The sequence below is a fragment of the Fusarium solani genome (assembly GCF_023522795.1).
Source record: "Fusarium solani strain SB1 chromosome Unknown bctg00000000, whole genome shotgun sequence".
NCBI classification, from domain to species: domain Eukaryota; kingdom Fungi; phylum Ascomycota; class Sordariomycetes; order Hypocreales; family Nectriaceae; genus Fusarium; species Fusarium solani.
The window spans coordinates 1,744,791-1,764,213 of NW_027072157.1; the positions used below are offsets into that span (position 1 = coordinate 1,744,791).

General features: G+C 55.4%; 4 protein-coding genes across 4 annotated transcripts; 3 read left to right on the forward strand and 1 right to left on the reverse strand.

Moving 5' to 3' along the window:
* Positions 1-1,285: 1,285 nt before the first annotated feature.
* On the forward strand, positions 1,286-3,501 carry MRS44_000548 (uncharacterized protein; the record flags this gene model as incomplete). Its single annotated transcript, XM_046283856.2, has 3 exons — positions 1,286-2,075; positions 2,130-2,526; positions 2,580-3,501. 3 exons carry the CDS (start codon positions 1,286-1,288, stop codon positions 3,499-3,501), a joined length of 2,109 nt encoding a protein of 702 aa, XP_046139211.1.
* Positions 3,502-4,363: 862 nt separating this feature from the next.
* Positions 4,364-5,923, reverse strand: MRS44_000549 (uncharacterized protein; the record flags this gene model as incomplete). Its single annotated transcript, XM_046267725.2, has 1 exon — positions 4,364-5,923. One exon carries the CDS (start codon positions 5,921-5,923, stop codon positions 4,364-4,366), a length of 1,560 nt encoding a protein of 519 aa, XP_046139210.1.
* Positions 5,924-10,582: 4,659 nt separating this feature from the next.
* Positions 10,583-11,644, forward strand: MRS44_000550 (uncharacterized protein; the record flags this gene model as incomplete). The annotated part of the gene is made up of 4 exons (XM_065624098.1): positions 10,583-10,802; positions 10,888-11,068; positions 11,285-11,435; positions 11,492-11,644. 4 exons carry the CDS (start codon positions 10,583-10,585, stop codon positions 11,642-11,644), a joined length of 705 nt encoding a protein of 234 aa, XP_065479817.1.
* A 3,656-nt stretch (positions 11,645-15,300) lies between these two features.
* Positions 15,301-17,737, forward strand: MRS44_000551 (uncharacterized protein; the record flags this gene model as incomplete). The annotated part of the gene is made up of 2 exons (XM_046278235.2): positions 15,301-16,611; positions 16,667-17,737. 2 exons carry the CDS (start codon positions 15,301-15,303, stop codon positions 17,735-17,737), a joined length of 2,382 nt encoding a protein of 793 aa, XP_046139208.1.
* Between the last annotated feature and the right edge of the window lie 1,686 nt (positions 17,738-19,423).

The following is a 19,423-nucleotide window of genomic DNA, read 5'->3' on the forward strand; positions in this document are numbered from 1 at the left end:
CGTATCCTTCTGGTGCGTAGGCAGGCAGGTTGTTGTACTACTTGAAACTCTCCTTGCCAAGGCACACGTCGGTTGATGTTTTGCAACCCTCAGTTGATGGAGGAAAAGAGAAGAGATGGTCTTATTGCGCTCTCTCCCGTGGGGGACGACGTCTGATGGATAAAAATAGCCGGGGATGAAGATGGAGGGAATGGGTGGAAATGGGATGGATAAACGGGCATTAATAGGGGTTTGATTCTTGACTTGATGGACTCGACTCCAATGGCTCCTTCAATTAGTGCCTGCCTGTGTCTGCCTACCTACTTCTTGGCCTCCTGCCCACAATCACATGCCCTCGATTCGATTAGTGGCTGCCTTTTAAGAGGACACCTGTATTTTGCGCGTATGGATTCGTATGCGCGGGCACTCATGCGCATGCCGTCTAGGTGGTAAATGGACCCTGATTTACGAGCTGGGCCCTCTTCTGAGTGAAATTAACGACGGTGCACCTGCACCTCGCGACCCCGGCCTGTAAGACGACGAATATCCAGTATGGACCGAGGAAAACAAATTGTGTTGGGAACGATTCTGTTGGGCTTCTTCAGCTGTCAGAAATATCCAATTACTCGCAATCCCTTGCCACTGACGAGAGCAAGCATTGCCCCTTATTAGAAAAAGTCACGGCACAAAGAAATTGGCTGAGGAAAATGACACGCCTACCAATCTAACTTTTTTTGATTGTCGATTGCCTATTCTACACACCGACTTTACCTGGGCACCTCACTGATTGTCTCGCTATCGTGCTCCCTAAAACTCTGTGCGTGACAACAAGACGCCCCCCGCCAGACGATCAGTCCAGCGAGAGGATCAAGACTCGAAAAGATCTCGTACTTTTTCCCCTTGACCGCCTGCCGCTAGGATCAAAGGACCCTCTGTTGGCCCTACGGATGCAAGTGCGCACTGACTTTTGTGTGCACTGACTGATCTGGGCCCCTCCAAAGAAAGGAATGCCATGTCTCGACTCGACTAACCCATGACGCCACATTCTAGCCTCCCCCCACCCTCACGAGAGTGGCGCTCTTGAGGCTCAGGTCTCAATCTCACTCATCTCAATCTCCACAGGAGCCATCATTGGACGAGCCATCGCGACCAACCTCATGAGATTTGAGGGGGCCTGCCCAGTCAGTATACAGCATCGCAAACAAAGGCAGACGGCACATGTTTTTGTTCTTATCAGCCCTGCCCCTCTAGACCAGCGGTATACTGTGTCCAATCCATTGGGCCCTATCATGTGACCGCGCCAGCCATGGCCGTGCCCAGCGTCACCAGCGACAACTTTCTCGCCGTCGCCCTCGTCGTCAACCGCTCCCGCGACGGCCCGGCCTTTGTCTTCCACTACCCTGCCCATGTCCAGCCCGTCTCTGGATCCGGCCCCGCCCCCGGCGCTGAGCTCGAGGACATCATCCTCGAGCGCCTCTCCCAGCAGGGCTACCAGGACGTCGCCGACGACGACGCCTCTCTGCCCAAGCAGGCCCGCAACCCGGATGACCACTTTGTCACCGAGTCTGGCACCCAGATTGTACCCTGGGAGCGCGTTGCTGGCTTCCCCGCCCGTGATCTCGCTGGCATCTTGACACCCGCTCGCCCCTATCACAAGCGCCTCTTCCAGCTGTCCCTGGATCCCCTCTACTGCGTCTCCTATCCCATCCACGTCCCTGAGAATGGAAAGTGGAAGAAGCCCAAGAAGACGGCTCGGTCCAAGAAGCTCTCCATCTATACCGATGACCCTGCTGGCCCTCACGAAATTGACCCCTTGGCTCCTGGAAAAGCACCAGAGCAGCCTGTTGAGGAGAAGGAGGTTAAGAAGGAGGAGGGCAAGGACAAGGACGATGAGAAGCGCAGTTCCATGACCATGTTTAACCTCGTCTTTATCCTCAACCCCAGCAGTAATGAGGTCAAAGATGTTGTTGAGACCCTCTACGACCACATCATCAAAAAAGTCAGCAAGGTTTTTAAGTATAGCCAGCAGCATAGCGAGTTCGTCTGGAAGGAATCAAAGCGAATTCTCGTTGCCAAGGATAAGGCACGGGAAGAGCGTAAGTCTGCCATGGCCTCAACCCCAAACATATGTGAATTAACATGGCTTCTAGGGAAAAAGATGAGTGTGTTATGGAGGGAAATCATACAGAGCTCATCTCTAGCTGCTGCCATGCACGACATCTATGAGGCAGTATCGCAGAACAAGATCGCAGCTCTCCATCTGGACACTGCAGCTGGTGCCCTCACCCCTTCAGTTCAGATCCCTATCCCATTCTACATCGATGATCTTCCCCAAGGCGAAGAAGGGACACAGCGCGGCCTATGGCTCACCACAGCAAATACCTTTATCAGCCAGGATGCCCTCGAGGAACCCGGTTTCCTAGACCGCAATTTTGCCCTATTACTTACTGATGACGAGAAAAAGATCATTTCTGAGCTTCAGGCCGACCCAGATCCGACAACGGCTTCCGTAGTCGAGTTTGTGCGGTTATCCAAGCCTACACAATCGTGAGTGTTCACCCATCCCTAAACTCGTTCTCACCTCTTACACTGGTTGGCAGTTTCTATCAAGTCGGCCAGAGCAACATCCTCACTTTGGGCCAAGTTCGTAAATATGCACAACACTTTATATTCTGGCGTCGAGCCATTGCTATCCCCCCTCTACACGCCAAGGACCAGTACATCCTCTCCCCAAATTGTGATCTCTCCCGCCTCTCTCTCGACACCCTCGAGTGGCAGCGAGCATTCCCTCTTGCTCCGCCCCTCCCCAATTTCCTCGCTGAGCTCTCCCAAACCCCTCGTCCTTATAAACAGTTCTCCCCCAGCAAGGCCCACCGGCCCACCTACCTCCTCATGCTGGCCTGGCTCATGCGCCGTGGCTGGGTCACCCAGCTCTGCACCTTTGCCTACGTCGTAGTCTGGCCAGAGATCCTCTATGAGGTTGAGTACGAGATGGAGGCTGAGGAGATCCGCGCCGCCGCCGATATCGATTCTAAATCCGGCTCCTCCACTGCCGCTCCAGGGGCGCCCCGCACCTCCGAGTCTTCCGAAGACCACTCCGGAACCGACGGCTCCCATGTCCCCACCGTCGCCGAGCAGGCCGCCGAGAAAGCCCGGCTCGAGCGTATCGCCTCCAAGGCCCAGCGGGATGCTGCAGAAAAGGCTACTGCCCACGCCCGAAAGGTCGTGCCTATCGTCACGGCTCACCCCTCAGTCAACGACCACCCTCATCTTGCTGGCCTCACACCGCACATCATCCTTGATGCCAAAAAGGCCACCGGCAAAGAGTCGCGCTACCTTTCTGCTATTGCGCGCCGTTTCAATGACGAGAAGCTGGCAAACAGCTGGCAAGTCATGTGCAAGTATTTCGATGGCCGTTGCGCCCTCGAGCGCATAGCTCTGCAGGAGGACATGAAGCGCAAGCTGGTCTGGAACACCCTCACGGCCATGAGCGAGCATCTCCTCTGCACCCGTCACTGGTGATATGACCAGCGTAATTTGTCATTTGGCGGCAGCCACGAATGGGACGTAGGTATATAATGATAGGTATCTCGCTTGTGGTATCTAGGCATAAAGAGCAATAAAACAAGTATAGTACTGCGAAAGTACAGTAACCCAGAGGTGCCAAGTATTCTCCCATCCAAAAAGCTCGCTCAGACGAGTACCAGGCCTTACTTTCCCATCGCCTCTCAGCAGATCCTGGAGGGAGAACCACAAATGGCGCATTAAATCGCAAGTAGATGAAGCAGAAGAAAAGATAGGAGTAGAGAGAAGTGAAGATTCCTAACCCAAAGACATGACGGGCCTTGCGTTGCCTCCCCTTCACCACCCATCCTGGAACTGGTCCAGGAAACCATCCCCTAAGGTATCGCGACAGAAAAGAAATGAACAGAACCCCTAAACTAAAACACAACCCATAAAACACATAACCCAGTAAGCAACTAACCCCACAAGCACAACTAGAAACACGATCCAGATATGCCCCTGCGCTGTATAAGCCTATATACCTTAGCCCACGCCTTGACACGCCGAGGCTGCTCCTCAAAGAGTGAGAAACGCACCAACAAGTAACCCAGAAACAATCCCACTGCCCAAACACCAAGAGAATGTCGCATATCCTTGAAGCGAGGTTCGCCACGCGAAACCCAGCTTTGAGAGAGTGCGAGATGCCAGGGTAAAAATGATGACAGTGATGATGATAATTCTCAAACGCCGAAAGCCATGATGTAAAGCCAAAAGGGACAGACCACCTTCTTGGTCTCTTGCACTCTGAGCCAAGATAACGAGTCCTTGAGGACCGAGCAAGACAATGGATCAAACGTATTCAACTCATCCGTCCTGCCATCTACTGCGTAAGATCCATGTCGTACTCATCCTCCTCCTTGAAGTTAATCGAGGCTTGACCGCTGCCGTTGTCATCAGGGTCATGCCAGAATTGGTTGGTGTCGTTCAGGTCGGCGTTGTCGTCTGGGCTGAGGCTCACGGGGTCGACACCTCCACCCAAGCCAGTGAGAGACTCGCCTCGGTAATCAGTGTGATGAGGCACACGCAGACCAGATCCCGCTGTCCGCGAGTAGGAAAAGGTACCATTCTCACTCTTGGAGATGGCATCCATCAGTTCAGTCTGCATACGTCGCTCATCCTCGGTCAACTCGAAAGGGAAATGACCGCCAAGCTCGGCGATTGTGTTCATCATCTCCTCCTGCTGTTGAAGCTTGAGATGAAGCATCCACATAAGATCTCGGGTCCAGCTGACGGCGCCGTTGAGGATGTCACCCTTGTTGGGGCCCTTGTCCTTCTCCTCGATGGGCAGGCCCGTTGTGATATTACCAGCCGTGCTTCCAGTGGCCCTCCGTGCGCCCGGTCCAGCGAGCCCCGAAGTAGCTTGAGTTGGGCTGGAAATGCCGGTGAGCGTGGGTGAAAGGGGAGTGCCATTCTGGATGAGCTTTCGGATCTTCTCATCCTCAAGACGGTGTGTGGGAACCAGTCTGCTGAGGTCCTGTATCCTCTCATTGATGTTGTCTCGTCGGCGACGCTCCACGAGGTTGTGAGACTCTCGGCGTCGTTTCCTCTTCATCTCTTGCGACGAGACTGCGTTGGGAGCCACACCGAGCTTGGCGGGCATCGAGGTTCCGCCCTTCATCATGACCTCATTGATCTGGTTCATGCCCGGCTGCATGGGAGAGGAGAAGCCGGAGTTGTAGGAGGCCGGAATGCTTCCAGTTGGGGTGTTGATCCACTGGCCATTGGGCGACTTCATGGCCTGACCTCCGAAACCTGGCGACTCTTGCGATCCGATTGTCATGCCGTGGAGAGTGGCGGTCTTGGGGGTCATCGGAGACATGGGGCTGCGGCTGTTGGATGTCTTTCGCTGCATTTGCTGGCTCATCCGGGCCCTGGCCTTGGCATTCAGGTAGTTGGGGTCATTGGCGTCAGCGTTCATGTCGCCAGTCAGAGGGGATCCCGAGTAGGACAAGGGCGAGTGTAGAGAGGTGCCCAGGGAGTGACCTTGCATTTGGCGGTACTGGGTGAAGCCTGTGTTGAAGGGGCTTTGAATGGGATCTCCGTCGGGGGTATTTGAGTAGCCGTTCATGTGCGACTGATCCATTCCGGAGTTGCGGTGGGAAAAGGCACTCTGAGAGAAGCCCATGTTGAGTCCTGAAAAGTCTTGGCCTTGGCCAGACATTCCAGGCTGGTTATCGGGAGGGCCGGTGAGGCCATCAAGAAGTTCGTCATCGCCAAACAAGGCGGAACCGCTCGAGTAGCCGTTGGCACCGCTGCCCGAGTTTGAGTTGAAGTTGTTGTTGAAGGAGGGAGAGTAGCCGCCCGACATGGCGAGGTCGTTAGGGTCGATGCTACCCCCGTTGGGGTTGTTCCCAAATTGATTGAAGCCGTGCTGGGCCATCGTGGGCAACGGCAATAGTGTTGCCTTTGGATGTGTCGCTGTTGTAGAATCGGATGTTGTGCCCTAGCTTGAGGAGGGGGGAAGTGGGTGAAATATTGTGGGCGTGCGCCGGTTCGGTTAAGGGCGACAGCTGGGAGTAAATGCGAAGGGTTGAAACAGGCCTACTCAAAGACTCGAGTCAGCATCTGGCAAAGGCAGCGCGGAGCGCAAAGCGGGGAGAAGGTGAAGGAGGCCGGTTCGGTGGCTCGGCGAAGGGAAGTGGACAGATGGAATGCCCGCTGCCGCGGAGGTCGCAGCAAGGAGAGTGGCGGGCGGGAGGCCGGGGGTTCAGACGTGCGAGTCCTGACTCACCTCACAGGCAGAAGAGTATCAGAGTGAAACTGGTAGGAGTGTCTAGAGGCCGCAGTCCATGAAAGGACACAGAGGTCGAAGCAGTTCAAAGGTAAAAAAGGTCAAAAAGAAGGCGAAAGCGACGGCGACGACGGAATGCGACGTCGGAGGACGTGGGAAGGGAAGCACAGAAAGATTGTGGGCGAGTTGTCGTGAGTCGGAGTCGGAGGGAGCTGTCGGGGTCGGAGGGGGATGAAATGGCGGGACAGCGCAGCACAGGGCCTCAAGCGTCCACCCACTCAGTGGGCTGGGGGCTGCGAGGAGGGCTTGAGGCGTAGTAACTGGGTGCGTGTTGGTACCTCGAGCCAAGGTACCGAAGAAGGTGTTGGCTTGGCCGCTTGGGCTTTGGGGTACTTCGTAACGCACGGGCGAAAATGTCCACAATACTTCTGGCGGGTGCTAGCCCCAGTCCAGTGCTATTAGTAGCAATCTGGAGACGCTGTCCTTTGCAGCAGCTGTCGGCGCGGGGACGGCGGTCGGAGCAGCGGTCGAGGGACTCTCTGGCTGAGTCGTATCGAGGGCAGCCGAGAGCGCAGACAAGGCAGGCGGTGTCAACCGTGTGTTCAGGGTTGTAGTAGTAGCAGTAGCTGTTCTTGGAATGGTGAGGTGACCAGTCAGCGACGGAGTGAGAATGGGATGTGTGAGAATGATGCTCTTTTGGGGGTGAGGGTGTGAGAGTGTGGGTTGGTGGTGGTCCCCGAATGTTAATAGAAGCCCGCGTTGGGAGGCAGCAACGGGATCTAGGTTTGTGCCGTGCAGCCAACAAAGCGGTTTGCAGACAAGGAGCTCGGGGTTTTAAGAGATAAGTGACAGAAACGATGAGGTTATTGTTGCTGATGACGATAGTGGACAGAAGGTTGGTGATGGAGTTGGGAAAATGACAGAGGTAAAACCAAAAGAGAAGGAGTGAGTGGAGGGGGGGTAGACGGGTAGGTAGGGAAAAGGAAGTAGGTATGATGCGTGCTTGCTTGGGCAGGCACCAAGGTCCAAATGCGATTCGTGCCTTGACGATGAACGGTTGGTCGGGGATTATCTGGGCAAATGCGACTAGAGGGCGGGAGGAGAGGAGAAGATGGATCCAGCTGCACACTGCAGATGGAACGGCGGGATGCAGGCCGACGAGACGGAGAAGACGGAGGAGATATCTCACTCACCACGAGTTCCAAGGGCACCGAGATGCGCAGGCGGCATGGAAACAGTCGCTTTGGTTCGGATGCGTAGACGGGGACGACCTAGATAGCGGGGTTGCACGACCGAGAATAGAAGACGAGGATGATGACGATCAAGGTGCAGGCAGGCTGCTGCTGAGTCGAGACGCGATGGATGAGATGATGAGAAGAATATGGCGCCTGTAAGAGCTGTCCTGATGCCTCAACAGCGTCGTCGAGAGGCAGGTACCTGTCCTGGGTTGCGTCCTATGTAGTTGGGACCTGGGTATGATGTCGCTAGATGGCGGGGCACCAAGAGATGCAGGGTTCAGGTCCGTGATGTGATATTGGTCCGCCCTTGAGATTAGGTGAGGCGGCGCAGACAGAGCCAGAGACGGAAGCAGAAGCAGATGCGTCGGGTAAAAGTCCAAGAGCAAACGTCGTGCGTTCTGCCGGGAAGCGTCGCTATTTATTCGACCGCACAGACGAAACAAAACGAAACGTTCAGGTTTCCCGTGTCCAGAGGTGAGGTCCAGACCAGGGCCGTTGGTGGGTTAGGTAGGGTGGTGGTTGAGATGGTAAACACCCGACAGAGGGATGGGATGGGATAGGACAAGATGGGCGTCTGTCTGTGATTGCTGATCCAGAGCACCTCAGGCGGTCTGACGTTTTATTGCGATCCTGGCGCCGCGCGACGCGGTTGGAGGGGGCCTAGAGATGAGGGGAGGTATTGATAGCGCGAGATGGTGGTGGTATGGGGGAGCGACTCGAAGAGAGGGAGAAGGAGAGAGAGGGTGGTGTAAGTGTAGGTGTAGGTGTTGTGTTGGTGTAGGTGGTGATGGTCAAGGGTCCAACGCTCGAGCGTCGTGTTTGAAGGCTGAGGGGAGGACACTTTAACCACGTAAGGGGGTCTCTTCTCTCACTCGAACGACGATCAAAGTTAGGCAGTGCGTATTCGGAAATGGTAAAGTAGGTTGATTAGGTTGTCTTATTCTTCTCTGTTCTTAGCCTCGCTCTTGCACGTCTCTCTCCTGGTGCTCGTCTCCTCTGCGGCTTGCTTACTCCTTTGCAGGTCGATCGATGTCTTCTCCGTCCGTGATGATGATGTTATCGCTCGCGGCTGCAAGAGGCCAGGTAGAGATACGCCTGTCTGTCACAGCTGCAAGATGAGATCTGGCTTCGGCTCTTGGCCCGCATGCCAAACGGGCACCAGCGTCGTCCGTTTTATACTCGCCGCAGCTGGCTAAAAATACTAGCCATGCCTCGTCAAGTCATCTGTACGGCTCCCCGTCGTCTCCTGACCTGCCTGGTCCCAGGTATTCCGGACCCAAGTGTGATGGACCTTGGAGGCGGTGGTCACTGGTCCCTCGCAGTGGTAATTCTGTTGGGCCTGGAGTTGGTCCTGGAGCTGGAAAGTTGGCGGTAATGGTGGCCGCGACTCTCTGCTCCCTCTGGCGGTTTACACGGGCTCCCATGAGACGGACGACTCCCAGGGAGGGTGTGGGTGAGAATGGATGTGTGTGTGGGTGGGCGCCAGGCTGAACGTGACTCGGGATTTAAGACACCAAGGCCAACCTGCTGCTAGACTCTTGGGGCTCATCGGGAATTGCTACATGGAATCGTAACCCCTCCCTGAGCTTCCTCTGTCTCGTTCTCGGTCATGCGCTGGAAGCTTCCCCCATCCCTGGCCACGCGCCCCCAGGCGAAGACACTGCCACTCAGGACTCGTTGCAGAATCAAATCAAGGCGAACGGCTCTCAAGACTCTTGATCGGTGTAAGACTCAACTCTGTCAGCCTCTCCCACTTGATTCTGAAACTGGAGGGAGAGGCTGGGCGCCAGGCTACCTCTGCCTTTCTGTAGTTCTCATCATGGAGGGTGTCAGTCGAGGCTGTCCTTCGTGTTAGTTCCCTACGGATAGCGCTGCGGTCCGCTCCTCGGGCTCGCATGGGAAGGTAGCTCGCTGGACCCCGTCCGTCCGTCCGCTGTCCGCTCCTCTCCCGCTCGGGCTACCCTTATCGTCGTCTCCAATATGATGACGATGCTGCCAGAGTTGACTGTTGCAAGTTGCTGCGCGTCGTTCGTTGCGCAACATGGCCAGCATCCATGGATGGGTCGGTCCCGCGCCTATGAGAGACAGCCTTGGGTGTCTGAAACCACCAGCAACCGTCTCAGGCTCTCCCTCTCCACTCTTTTGCTGCAAGGCTCTCTCGCATCAGGACCAGGCTCTGGCTCTGAAGCTTTCCCCCTCTTTTAGGCCATATGCCTCTCTCTCTGTCATGCATGATCCATCCCGTCCCCTCCCGGTGGGTGTCATGGCCTGGGGGGCTCTCAACGCTTGGTTGATGGACGGGCCGTGCAAGGGCCGTGCAAGAAACTCGGAGCCTACCCCAAGATAGCCCCGTTTAAAGCCGGCCAATCATATGACCCCGACGCACTACATGGCAAGGCTCCGGAATGGGTGGAATTCAGGGAAGGGACCACACCAACCCCAACCCATCGACTTCTCGGCCTAGTGCCGCCCTCCACTACCACTACCGCCTCCAAGAACCAACTTCAAGTCTCGTCCCAAGCTTCACCCCCTTCTGTCCCTCTGTCGACCTCGCGCAAAACGCTCCGCTTGCCGCCTATTGCTTGTCGCCCATTGCTGCTGTCGCTTGACAACTCGCGTTGGTTCGCGCCCATATCGGCCTTTTCGAGCGGTACGCGCGGTCGCCTGTAACCCCCCTTCCACTCAGCCCCCCAGGGACTCGTAGCCTTTCCATCACATCGCCGCCTTGCGCACACGGCTTCGTCAGCCAAAGACTAGGTGTTGGGACCAGGTAGGCAGCCGTTTTGCTCATCCGTTCCGGATCGCCCGTATATCATGGACGTTTGTCGACTGACCATGACCAAAATACCACAGCTCCAAGGAAGTGGACCTTGGTCTCTGCAACTGTATCAACTGTTATCAGTCTAATACGAAGCCGCCATTGTCGCGCACCTTGCGCTTCTCCCACCCTCCATCACGATCACGAACCTGAGCTCGAACCTGCGCCGCACGATCGACGTTGCCGTTCCGTACCCGCCCCGTCGCTATCGAGCCCGTCCCTTGCAAATCCGCCCCCCTGGTTCCCGGCGCCATGGCTTCGAATTCTTTCCGAGACTCCATCAACTCCCTCGGCTGGAGCCGTCGCGATGAACCCGTAAACACGTCCCAGCAGAGCGGTCTGCTCTCTTCTCTCCAGAGCCTCAACCCCTTCCAAGGCGGCCGTGGCTACGTGAGGCTCCCCACCACCGAGAGCGCCGGTGCGCCTCTGCCTGCGCCCAGTCGACGCGAAGAGGAGGAAGGCTGGTTTGTTCGTGAGTCAACCTGATGGCCCTCAACCCATCGCCCTCCGGCACCCCTGCAGCGGGACACGCGCATTGCATCTGAGCCATGCCTTAGATCATGCATGTGATGCGGATGACATGCCTCGTGGTTACAAGACACTAACCCGACTGGCAGTTAGTCGATGGGATCGGTTACTGATCTTTGGGGCTTGCAACCTTGCTGCCCTGGCATGCTTCTTTGTGTGCTTCACCTTTACTCTCTTCCCGCTGTTTAACCCCCGCAAGTTTGTCACCTTGTAAGTCGAGATGCTATCTCTGTCCTTTCCAAAGTGCACTTCATTCGCCGCCCCATCCCCCCTCTTCTCCCCTCCCCTTGCCGATCACAGTCATGGGTTCTCGTATGGTGTGAGGCCAGCCCAATGCCGTGACTGTGATTGCCGATGTCATGATGTCGTAGAGTCAAGATGGAGGAACCTGAAAGTCCATGTTGAAGCTGACTCGCAGTTGCACAGGTGGTCGGTTGGATCGCTGATGTTTTTGGCATCGTTTGCGGCGGTTATGGGACCTATGGCCTATGTCTACCATCTTCTCTCAACTCCCCGGTTGCCGTTTACTGCAGCCTACTTTGGTTCTATCATCCTGACCCTTGTGTTTGCCTTGAAGGTGAGTGGGATGTTTGTCAGATGAGCTCCCTCGTATTTACTGACTATCTTTATCAGCTTCACAGCACCATCCTGACCCTCTTTTCGGCCATCATCCAGATCGCATGTCTTCTCTGGTATCTTATCAGCTACTTCCCCATGGGAGGTACTGGTCTTCGCCTAGCGGCCTCGTATGGTACAAGACAAGCGGCATCTTGGATGTCTGGTTAAGTGGGCTCACGGTGAGAGTATTATGGTTCTACCAGAGCAGTCTTTTTTGTTTGCTCAAGCCACATAAAACTGCTTGTAATCCTCTTATGAGAGTACCTGTTTTTCTGTATAATAGGTGTTTGCGTTGGGCTGTATCGAAAACGGGTGAAAATTTTGTCAAGATAATGATGGTCAGAATAGATTGTTTTGGGGTGTCTATCCCTTTGGTTCATGAGTTTTGGCTTTTGGGATGGTGTTTATATCAAGTGGGAGAGCCGTTGCAAAATAGTAGTTCACGTTCTCCAGTAGATGAGCCATATGTCACTCCTCTCAAACAGGCCAGTATGGGGAGTATGTGTCCTTCAATGTGGGTGAGAAACGCCATATTGTAGTTATTGCTCATTTCTCTGCTGAGTCTGTTCTAACATGATCTTTTGGGGATGAGAGGGGAGATCTAGATCTGCTGGAGAGGTAGGTTCAACGTTGGTATCCACGGAGGGGATAAAGTAGGCACCTGTGATAGGATAGACAAATGAATCATGCTTGAACCTCGCATGTTTGTGCTTCTTGAGCGTTTAGCCTGTGTGATGGTGAACAGACCACGTAAGCATGTGCAGTTTTTGATCAAAGAGAGGCGACAAATCTCGAGTTACTCAAACCCTCATGAATCATGTTTGCAAGTATTCTTCGGGGTTTCACGCCAACTCCGATATCCGGGAATCTTCAACGCGATTCATCCCAAGTTCCTTCAGTACATCCGGTCGCCTGGAGGATCTAGCCCCAAACAGGCAGTTTCTCAGGCTCGCATCCAATGGGCGTCCACCGGCTGAGCGGCCTCGGCTTGCAAGGGGCCCCGGCCATCTCGCATCGGATGGAAGTGATCGATGGAATAAAAAACATGCCCGTCATGGCTTTCTCGTTTGTCTTTCCCCTCTGGACCGGAACTGTTCTTCCCACCGAATGCAATGCACATGGCGGACTCGGGAACTGATGGGCGCTTCGGCTGTCAGTCCATCTTTAAATGCCGTCCCGTCCCGCCGCCTTGTGCGACGTCCCCAACGGGTAGAGGCAGGCTTTGTCTTGGGAGACGCGATATGAAAGTGCCGAGGGATGTTCGGTCCAGTCATGCTGTCTACAACAATTGCTGATGCTCAAGAGTCGTACTCTGTCGGACAAATTGTTCAACAGCTACACCTATCGGCCTACGGCATAATCTGCGGGATTGGATTTTCGGCCGTATCTGCCGTTGTGGTTATTGTCTCACTGCAAATGCATGTTGTGTCCTCTTTCCGGGGCACATGAGGAGGTGCATTTCACAGCCCACGTCGACAACTTCCTGAGGACCCGGGATCGCTTTTTGGCCATTTGCTTGGCGAGGTGACGACCCAGGACAGTTACTCTGTTACCTAATGTTGAGCAGACATGGTCTTGTTCACCTGGAGAGTAAGGCAGATGGGTATCATGAACAAAAGCTCTGTGCTCTGCTGGGCAGCAACATATCACATCACATGGATGGATACGACTCATCAAGGCTGGAGGAATGCGTCGACCTCCAAGGTCCTAACCTACCTACCCGCCCAGGCTCTTCTCCCCGGGCAAGGACCAGGCCTCCTCGGAGAGATGATATGTTCCGCCGCCCTGGGAACTGTGCCTCCATGTGAATTTGATTGCTTGCACTACACACACGAGCAGCCCCGGTCAGCGAGCAGCTGCCTGGGAGCCTAGGTTAGGTATCATCCATGGAGCTGTCTCGTCAACTTGCGGCCAGGCCATGACAGGGCCGTGACGCCTGCACACCATATCTGTACTGTAATGTTTCCCCCCGCGCGCGTGTGAATGGCCCAAGAACGCAGCCGGTCAATCAGGTTGAGCGTAATCACACAAGAACCGGCCGCACGACAAAGCAAAACCGCGCAAGGGTAACAGTGACATTGGATGGAGTCTAGCAGGTCGGCATGCCCTGGGGCTGGCGGCCAGAGCCGATTTATATTCGCGCATCTCCACCCCATCACGGCCGTCCGGGGTCTCGGGTTTCCCATGACGGACGGGGTCCTCCAGGGGTGGAGTCCGCTACTGGTCGGTTCGGCGCTGGGCCATGACGAGCTGTAGGTGAATTGCCCTGAATCCCACTGGAGGACGCCTCCACTCCAGCAGCTGGGCGACCCCCGAGTCAGCGCCGCCCGAGGCCGCGGTGCTGTGCCCTCAGCGGCGGCAGCCGCAACAGACCAAGGTCGGGTCGCCGATTCAGTGAATGACTTGCTTGACTTGGGCCGGGATCATGGGGTTTCAACATTGACCATGTCTGGCCTCAGAGGAGTCACAAAAGAGCCTATAGAACGTTCAAGAGGAAAGAAAAATGAGGCGGAAGAGAAAAAAAAAAGCAGTGCTACTCTCGTCTGGGTCTTGCTCTGCCCGTATCCGCTCCTCGGCGTTCTGTGTAAGAGTTGAGTGGGAGAAAGAAGTCCCCTCCCCCCTCCATCCATCCTTCCATCCATCCCCATCTCCTGCGCCTGCGCCTGCTCCAAGGATTCCCGCTCGGCGCGCCGGTACGGCAGGTACCTGCTCGATCAGTTAGTCGCGGTACAAGGCGCTGGTACCTCCCGCGGCGCCGTCGCTGGCGCTGGACTGATTGTCTGTTGCGGTGCGGATCTGGGTAGAGAGGGGAAAAACGCAGAAAAAAAAATTTAATTGTTCACACAACGCAAAAAATAACCTCCGACCTTCATTTTCACTTTCCCTGGTCCCGTGCTGTGCCCTCTCTCCCCGTACCGTTTACCCTTCCTTCAACCACAACTCCCCTTCGCCAGCCCAATTCCTGCAGAATTGCTGCTGCCGTTGACAGACTCCTCCTCCTGGTTTCTTCTTTCCCTTTACCCCTCCCCCGCTTCACCTTGAACTTTGCATTTGCAGTTGCCTCGATTGCTATAACCTCTTCCGTTACCCTGTCTAGGCTTTGCGCCGCTTCTCCCCGTCTCCCTCGACAAGAAGCATCAAGCAACGCCTGACACTCCGGCTCTGGTTTCACGGTTCAGGCCTCCCGGTCCCGTCCCCTGCAAAACGACTCGCCACCTCAATCCGTGCTGCCTGCCGTTCTCATCTGAAGCACAGCAGAGCAGAGCAGAGCAGAGCGCTTCAAGTTGCTGCCTCGATACCCTGGCCGGCTTGACCTCTCTCTTTCCCCGTCCTCCCTTCGTCGAAATTTCGCCGCCTGCTTACCCCAGGTAGCACTTTTCCGATCGAGCAGACGCTTTCTGACGTAGCAGAGCCGTTCCACTCCTTCCGTTTGGAATCTCTGCCTCGATTCGTACCCGACGTTGACGCACAATCCGACTCTTTTTTTCTTTTTAACCCAAAGCCCTCGGCTCAGCGGACATCCCCCCTCTCACTTTAACCACCACCTCCCGCTCGAATCCTTCTCCGCGATTTTCGACTCTTTGCGCAGATCCTACGACTGTCGACACCCTCATTAGTTGGGGGTCTCCGAATAGCGACTACCTTGCACATTGGGTGCTCTGCGCCTCTCTCCGTGTGCGGAGGGGGTAGAGACATCTTCGGGCTTCTTTTCCCGAAGACATCATTTGCCTCAGTTGGTGGCCCTAGGTGAAAAGGCACCTCCGGCTCACCATTTACCGTCCTGTCAGAAGACCGTCAGCCTGTGCTCTACGGCTCACCTTGACATGACTCCCTCAGCGATCGTTGAGTCCAACGAGATGGCCACTCCTTCGACTTTTTCTTACGCACAAGCTGCGAAGGGACAGGGCGCGGCCCCCGTCTCGAATACCAGCGCTCCTACAAACGCTGTCGCTCCTGCTCAGGACACCCAGGCGCCTGCCGCTGTCCCCGTGTCGGACCTGAAGACGGCCACGCCTGTCCCCGAGCAGGCCACCACCGCCGAGGTCTCGGAGGCCACCGAAAGCCTCGAGCCCCGTGCAGTTGCTTCCGAGAAGCAGGACCTCGAAAGCGTTCCCAGCTCTGAGAGCGATGCCCGATCCGAGTCCACACAAGAAAGGCGGCCCGAGTCGAGGCGTGACGACGATGCTGGAAGGTTAGATCGGCCATGGCGACGAAATGAAAAGGCGCCAAGGTCATCGAGCAACACCACCCGTTCCACCGAAGAGCAGGACTCGCGAAAGGCTCGGAGGGGCAAGAAGAGCAAGGCTGCTGAGAAGCAGCCCAGCGAGCAGGCGGCAGATAAGGAGCAGGAAGCGGCTCCCGAGCCGCCAAAGGTTGAACTTGCCGAGGCGCCTATCCCCAGCGTCAACATCTGGCATCAGCGCAAGGAAGCTCAGCTGGCAAAGGCTAAGCCCGCGCCCACTCCCGCTGAAGCTGCGGTAAATGGCACACCCGCCCAGAAGGACGACGATAAGTCAGTGGCCAAGGCTGAGGAGTCTACTCCTGCTCCCTATACAAATGGCGTCAAGCCGCAGCAGAAGGCTGCCAGCGTCAGCCGACCCGAGCGAAACGGCCCTCGAGGTTCGCGGATATCGGACAAAGAAGGCAAGGCCGAAGTGCCCCCATCTGTGCAGGATTCAACTCACTGGCCTACTCCCGAGACCGCCATCACTGCTATTAAGGAGGACAAGAAGAAGACTGTCGACAAGGCATCTGACCGATCGGATCGCTCCGACAAGGATGCTCAGGAGAACGACAGCCAGGCCAAGCCCCGGCAGAAGTGGGTGACTTATGACTACGTCCCCACAGTCAGCTTTGAGACTCAGTTGCCTCAAATGCGTGGCTCCAAACCCCGTGGAGGAGCCCGAAGCGGTCGCGATACTTCTACCCGAGCTACTACAAACGGTGTCACAGATAAGGCATCGTCTGCTCCTGTGAATAAATCCAACGACGCCAAGCCTCGAGATGGACCCAATGGTACTACATCCCAACCCGCTGCAGCCAAGCGAGGATCACTCGATGCCGCCAACGGCCAGAAGAAGGCCTCGGCAAATGCTGGTGCCGACAAGGCCAAGGATTCTGCCGCTCAGTCTAGTGTAAGTTGAGCTTATTGAGCGTGAGAAGAGCAAATAGTCTAACTTGGTTCCTCAGGATACTACTCAGACTCCTCGCGATCGCCCTGAGGGCCGTGGTGAGAGGGGTCGAGGTGGCTACCGCGGGCGTGGTGCTCATGGCAATGGCCAAAGCCAGCACCAACATTCGGCTTCGGCCACTTCAGGATTCCACGGCCAAGGCGCTGGCGCTGGTCGAGCTCAGGGTCACTACAGCCCCCCTCTGCGACAGGGCTCGCACGGCGGCATGTTTGCGCCGCCAACTCAGCGAGGCCGCGGAGGCCGCAACGGAGCGGGTAACTACCACCGCTTGTCTCTGCCCAACGGCAGCTCTCGCATGCCTGCCGTGCAGGCTCAGTTCGCGGCGTACGACTACTCGATGGCGCCGATGGCCGGTATGCCTTTGCAGCCTCATCCTTACTGGGACAACATGGTGATGCCGATGCTCAAGAGCCAAATCGAGTATTACTTCTCTATTGAGAACCTTTGCAAGGATATGTACCTGCGACAGCGCATGGACTCCCAGGGCTTTGTGCCGCTGCATTTCATCACTGCATTCAAGCGCATGCGGGATCTCTCGGCCGATATGAACCTCATCCGTGCTGTATGCGAGGATTCGGTCGATGTTGACTACGTTGTCGGCGAGGATGACTGCGAGCGACTGCGTCGCCGGGAGGATTGGCAGAAGTTTGTCCTGCCCATGGAGGACCGAGACGAGCTGGCTCGCAATGACGGCCCCATGCACTTGACTTTCAAGAACCGATCTTATAACTATGCCAACGGCCATTTCAATGGCTTCCACGGTCTGCCTTATGGCCAGCATGGCTACCCCGTGAACGCCCACGACCCGTCGTTCCAACACTTTGTTGACAACACACAAGCGGCACAGGGCGTCAACGGAGCTATAAACACCAACGGCGTGAGCCAGCTCTCGGCCGAGGTGCCCGACTTTTCTCCCTCAGGCACTATCCCTCTGGCCGGTCTCGATGGCGATGTCTCGCCGACAAGCAAGGCTGAGGCCTCGACACCGTTGCAAAATGGCCAGGTCGAGGCTGCCGCGCCCCTCACGAACGGCGTGCATGCCGAGCAAGCTCAGACGGCGCAGTCGTAAACGGGCCCTTCCAGAAATGGAGGGGGTCCTTACGGCGGTGAGGCTTGGTCAAGTGGTGGATCTATGTCTCGCATCTTGAGGCGTAGACGAGAGTGAGATGTTGCCATGCCCTATATCTGGGTCGATATGATTTTACGCGTCCCAGAATTCGAAACATGTTTATGATAAGGGCCAAGTTGAGAATTGGCCACCAAAAAACGTCATGAGCGATGGCGTTGTATCAGTTGCGGTCACATTTCTTGGTTCGCAGATCTTTCTTTCGTCAGGACGAATGTATGAAAATCTCGAGGATTAACGACTTTGCAATGGTTGTTTTGAGCACGACGGAGCGGGAGCGTTGCGATGCTTTCAAGCCGGCTTGAATCTGACAAGGCATGGGTATGAAAGCGTTGACTTCGCGTCGAATGTCAACATCCCGGGAGTCTGACGAAGTGGAAAGGGGGTGAAAAGAGCGGAGGGACGATGCAAACACGATCAGCAAAAATTCTTCTATACCCTGTCCCATGAATCAAGGATGGACAACTAAGGCGGACTGGTAATGGGGATCGGGGTGACGATGTGATGGGTTTAAGGCCCAGTCTATTGGTTTCCAGAGGGAGGTCTTTTGGCGAGGACGGAACTGCGAAAGCTGTCGGCGACAGGTTGGAAAGATGTGCAGTGGAGCCTTTGAGCTCGGGCTCACAGGTCTTTTGACAGTTGCGTGAGGTGCTCCAGAGAGCGACCAAGAACGCAAGGGGGCTGAAGCTGGCAGGTCTGGTCAGCTGTTACCACGGGTTGAGTGTTACGGGTGGCAGGGAAGCCAAGGAAGGGATCTAGGGCGTCTTCGGAACAGGGGAGAGAAAGAAAAAGACAAGACAAGTGAGGGCAGAAAAGCAAATGCATGCATGGTATTCAGCCACAGCAAAGCACAGCACAGCACAGCACAGGGATTTCTCAACTGCATTCGGAAGGGGTTACAAAGGTGGTTTGGTTTTTGGTCTTCCGGTCTTTGGTCTGTGGTCATTTTTGTTTTGGACTTTTTTTCCCCGCCATGGATTTTGATGTTAGATGGGACTCTCCAAACTTTGCTACACGAGGGATTTGCACACTGTACTATAGTTTTCAAAAACACACACAAGAAAAAATAATAAAAGGTTGATAAACTGGTTGGGCTCTCGGTTAGTTGTGCAGGAGGGTCCTGAGTTGGTTGGCTAGGTTTCACGATGCTTTTGTTAGGGCTAGCTAATGCAGGGCGAGATTAGATGGAATGCTTGGGGAAGGAGGTCACAAGGGCACATGAAGTGAATTTTGGTCTTGGCAAGATGTTCTTTGAGTCGTGATTGTCTGTTGTGGGTGTCTTGACGATTTATAAGCTGAGCGAGAGTTGTGTTACTTGACTTTAGCATCCATCGACCGTTGAGATTTTCAGGGGAAAATGAAGCGTGAAGTGGAGGATGTGGTTCATGCCATCATGAGGGGCAATCCATCATGCTTGCGGGGTTGAGTTGGGCGAGGTGGGCTGGGCTGGTCGGCCGGCAGTTTTGGCCTAGGGTAGCTCTCGGCCCAATTGGGAAATACACTGACCATGATGGCAATGACGATGGCAATCTCGATCCGGTCCAAGGCATCGGTGAATTGTTGAATACGGGAGATAGTCTTTTTATTGACTAGCATTGGTTTGGGGGCTAGGATTCACAAAAGATAGTA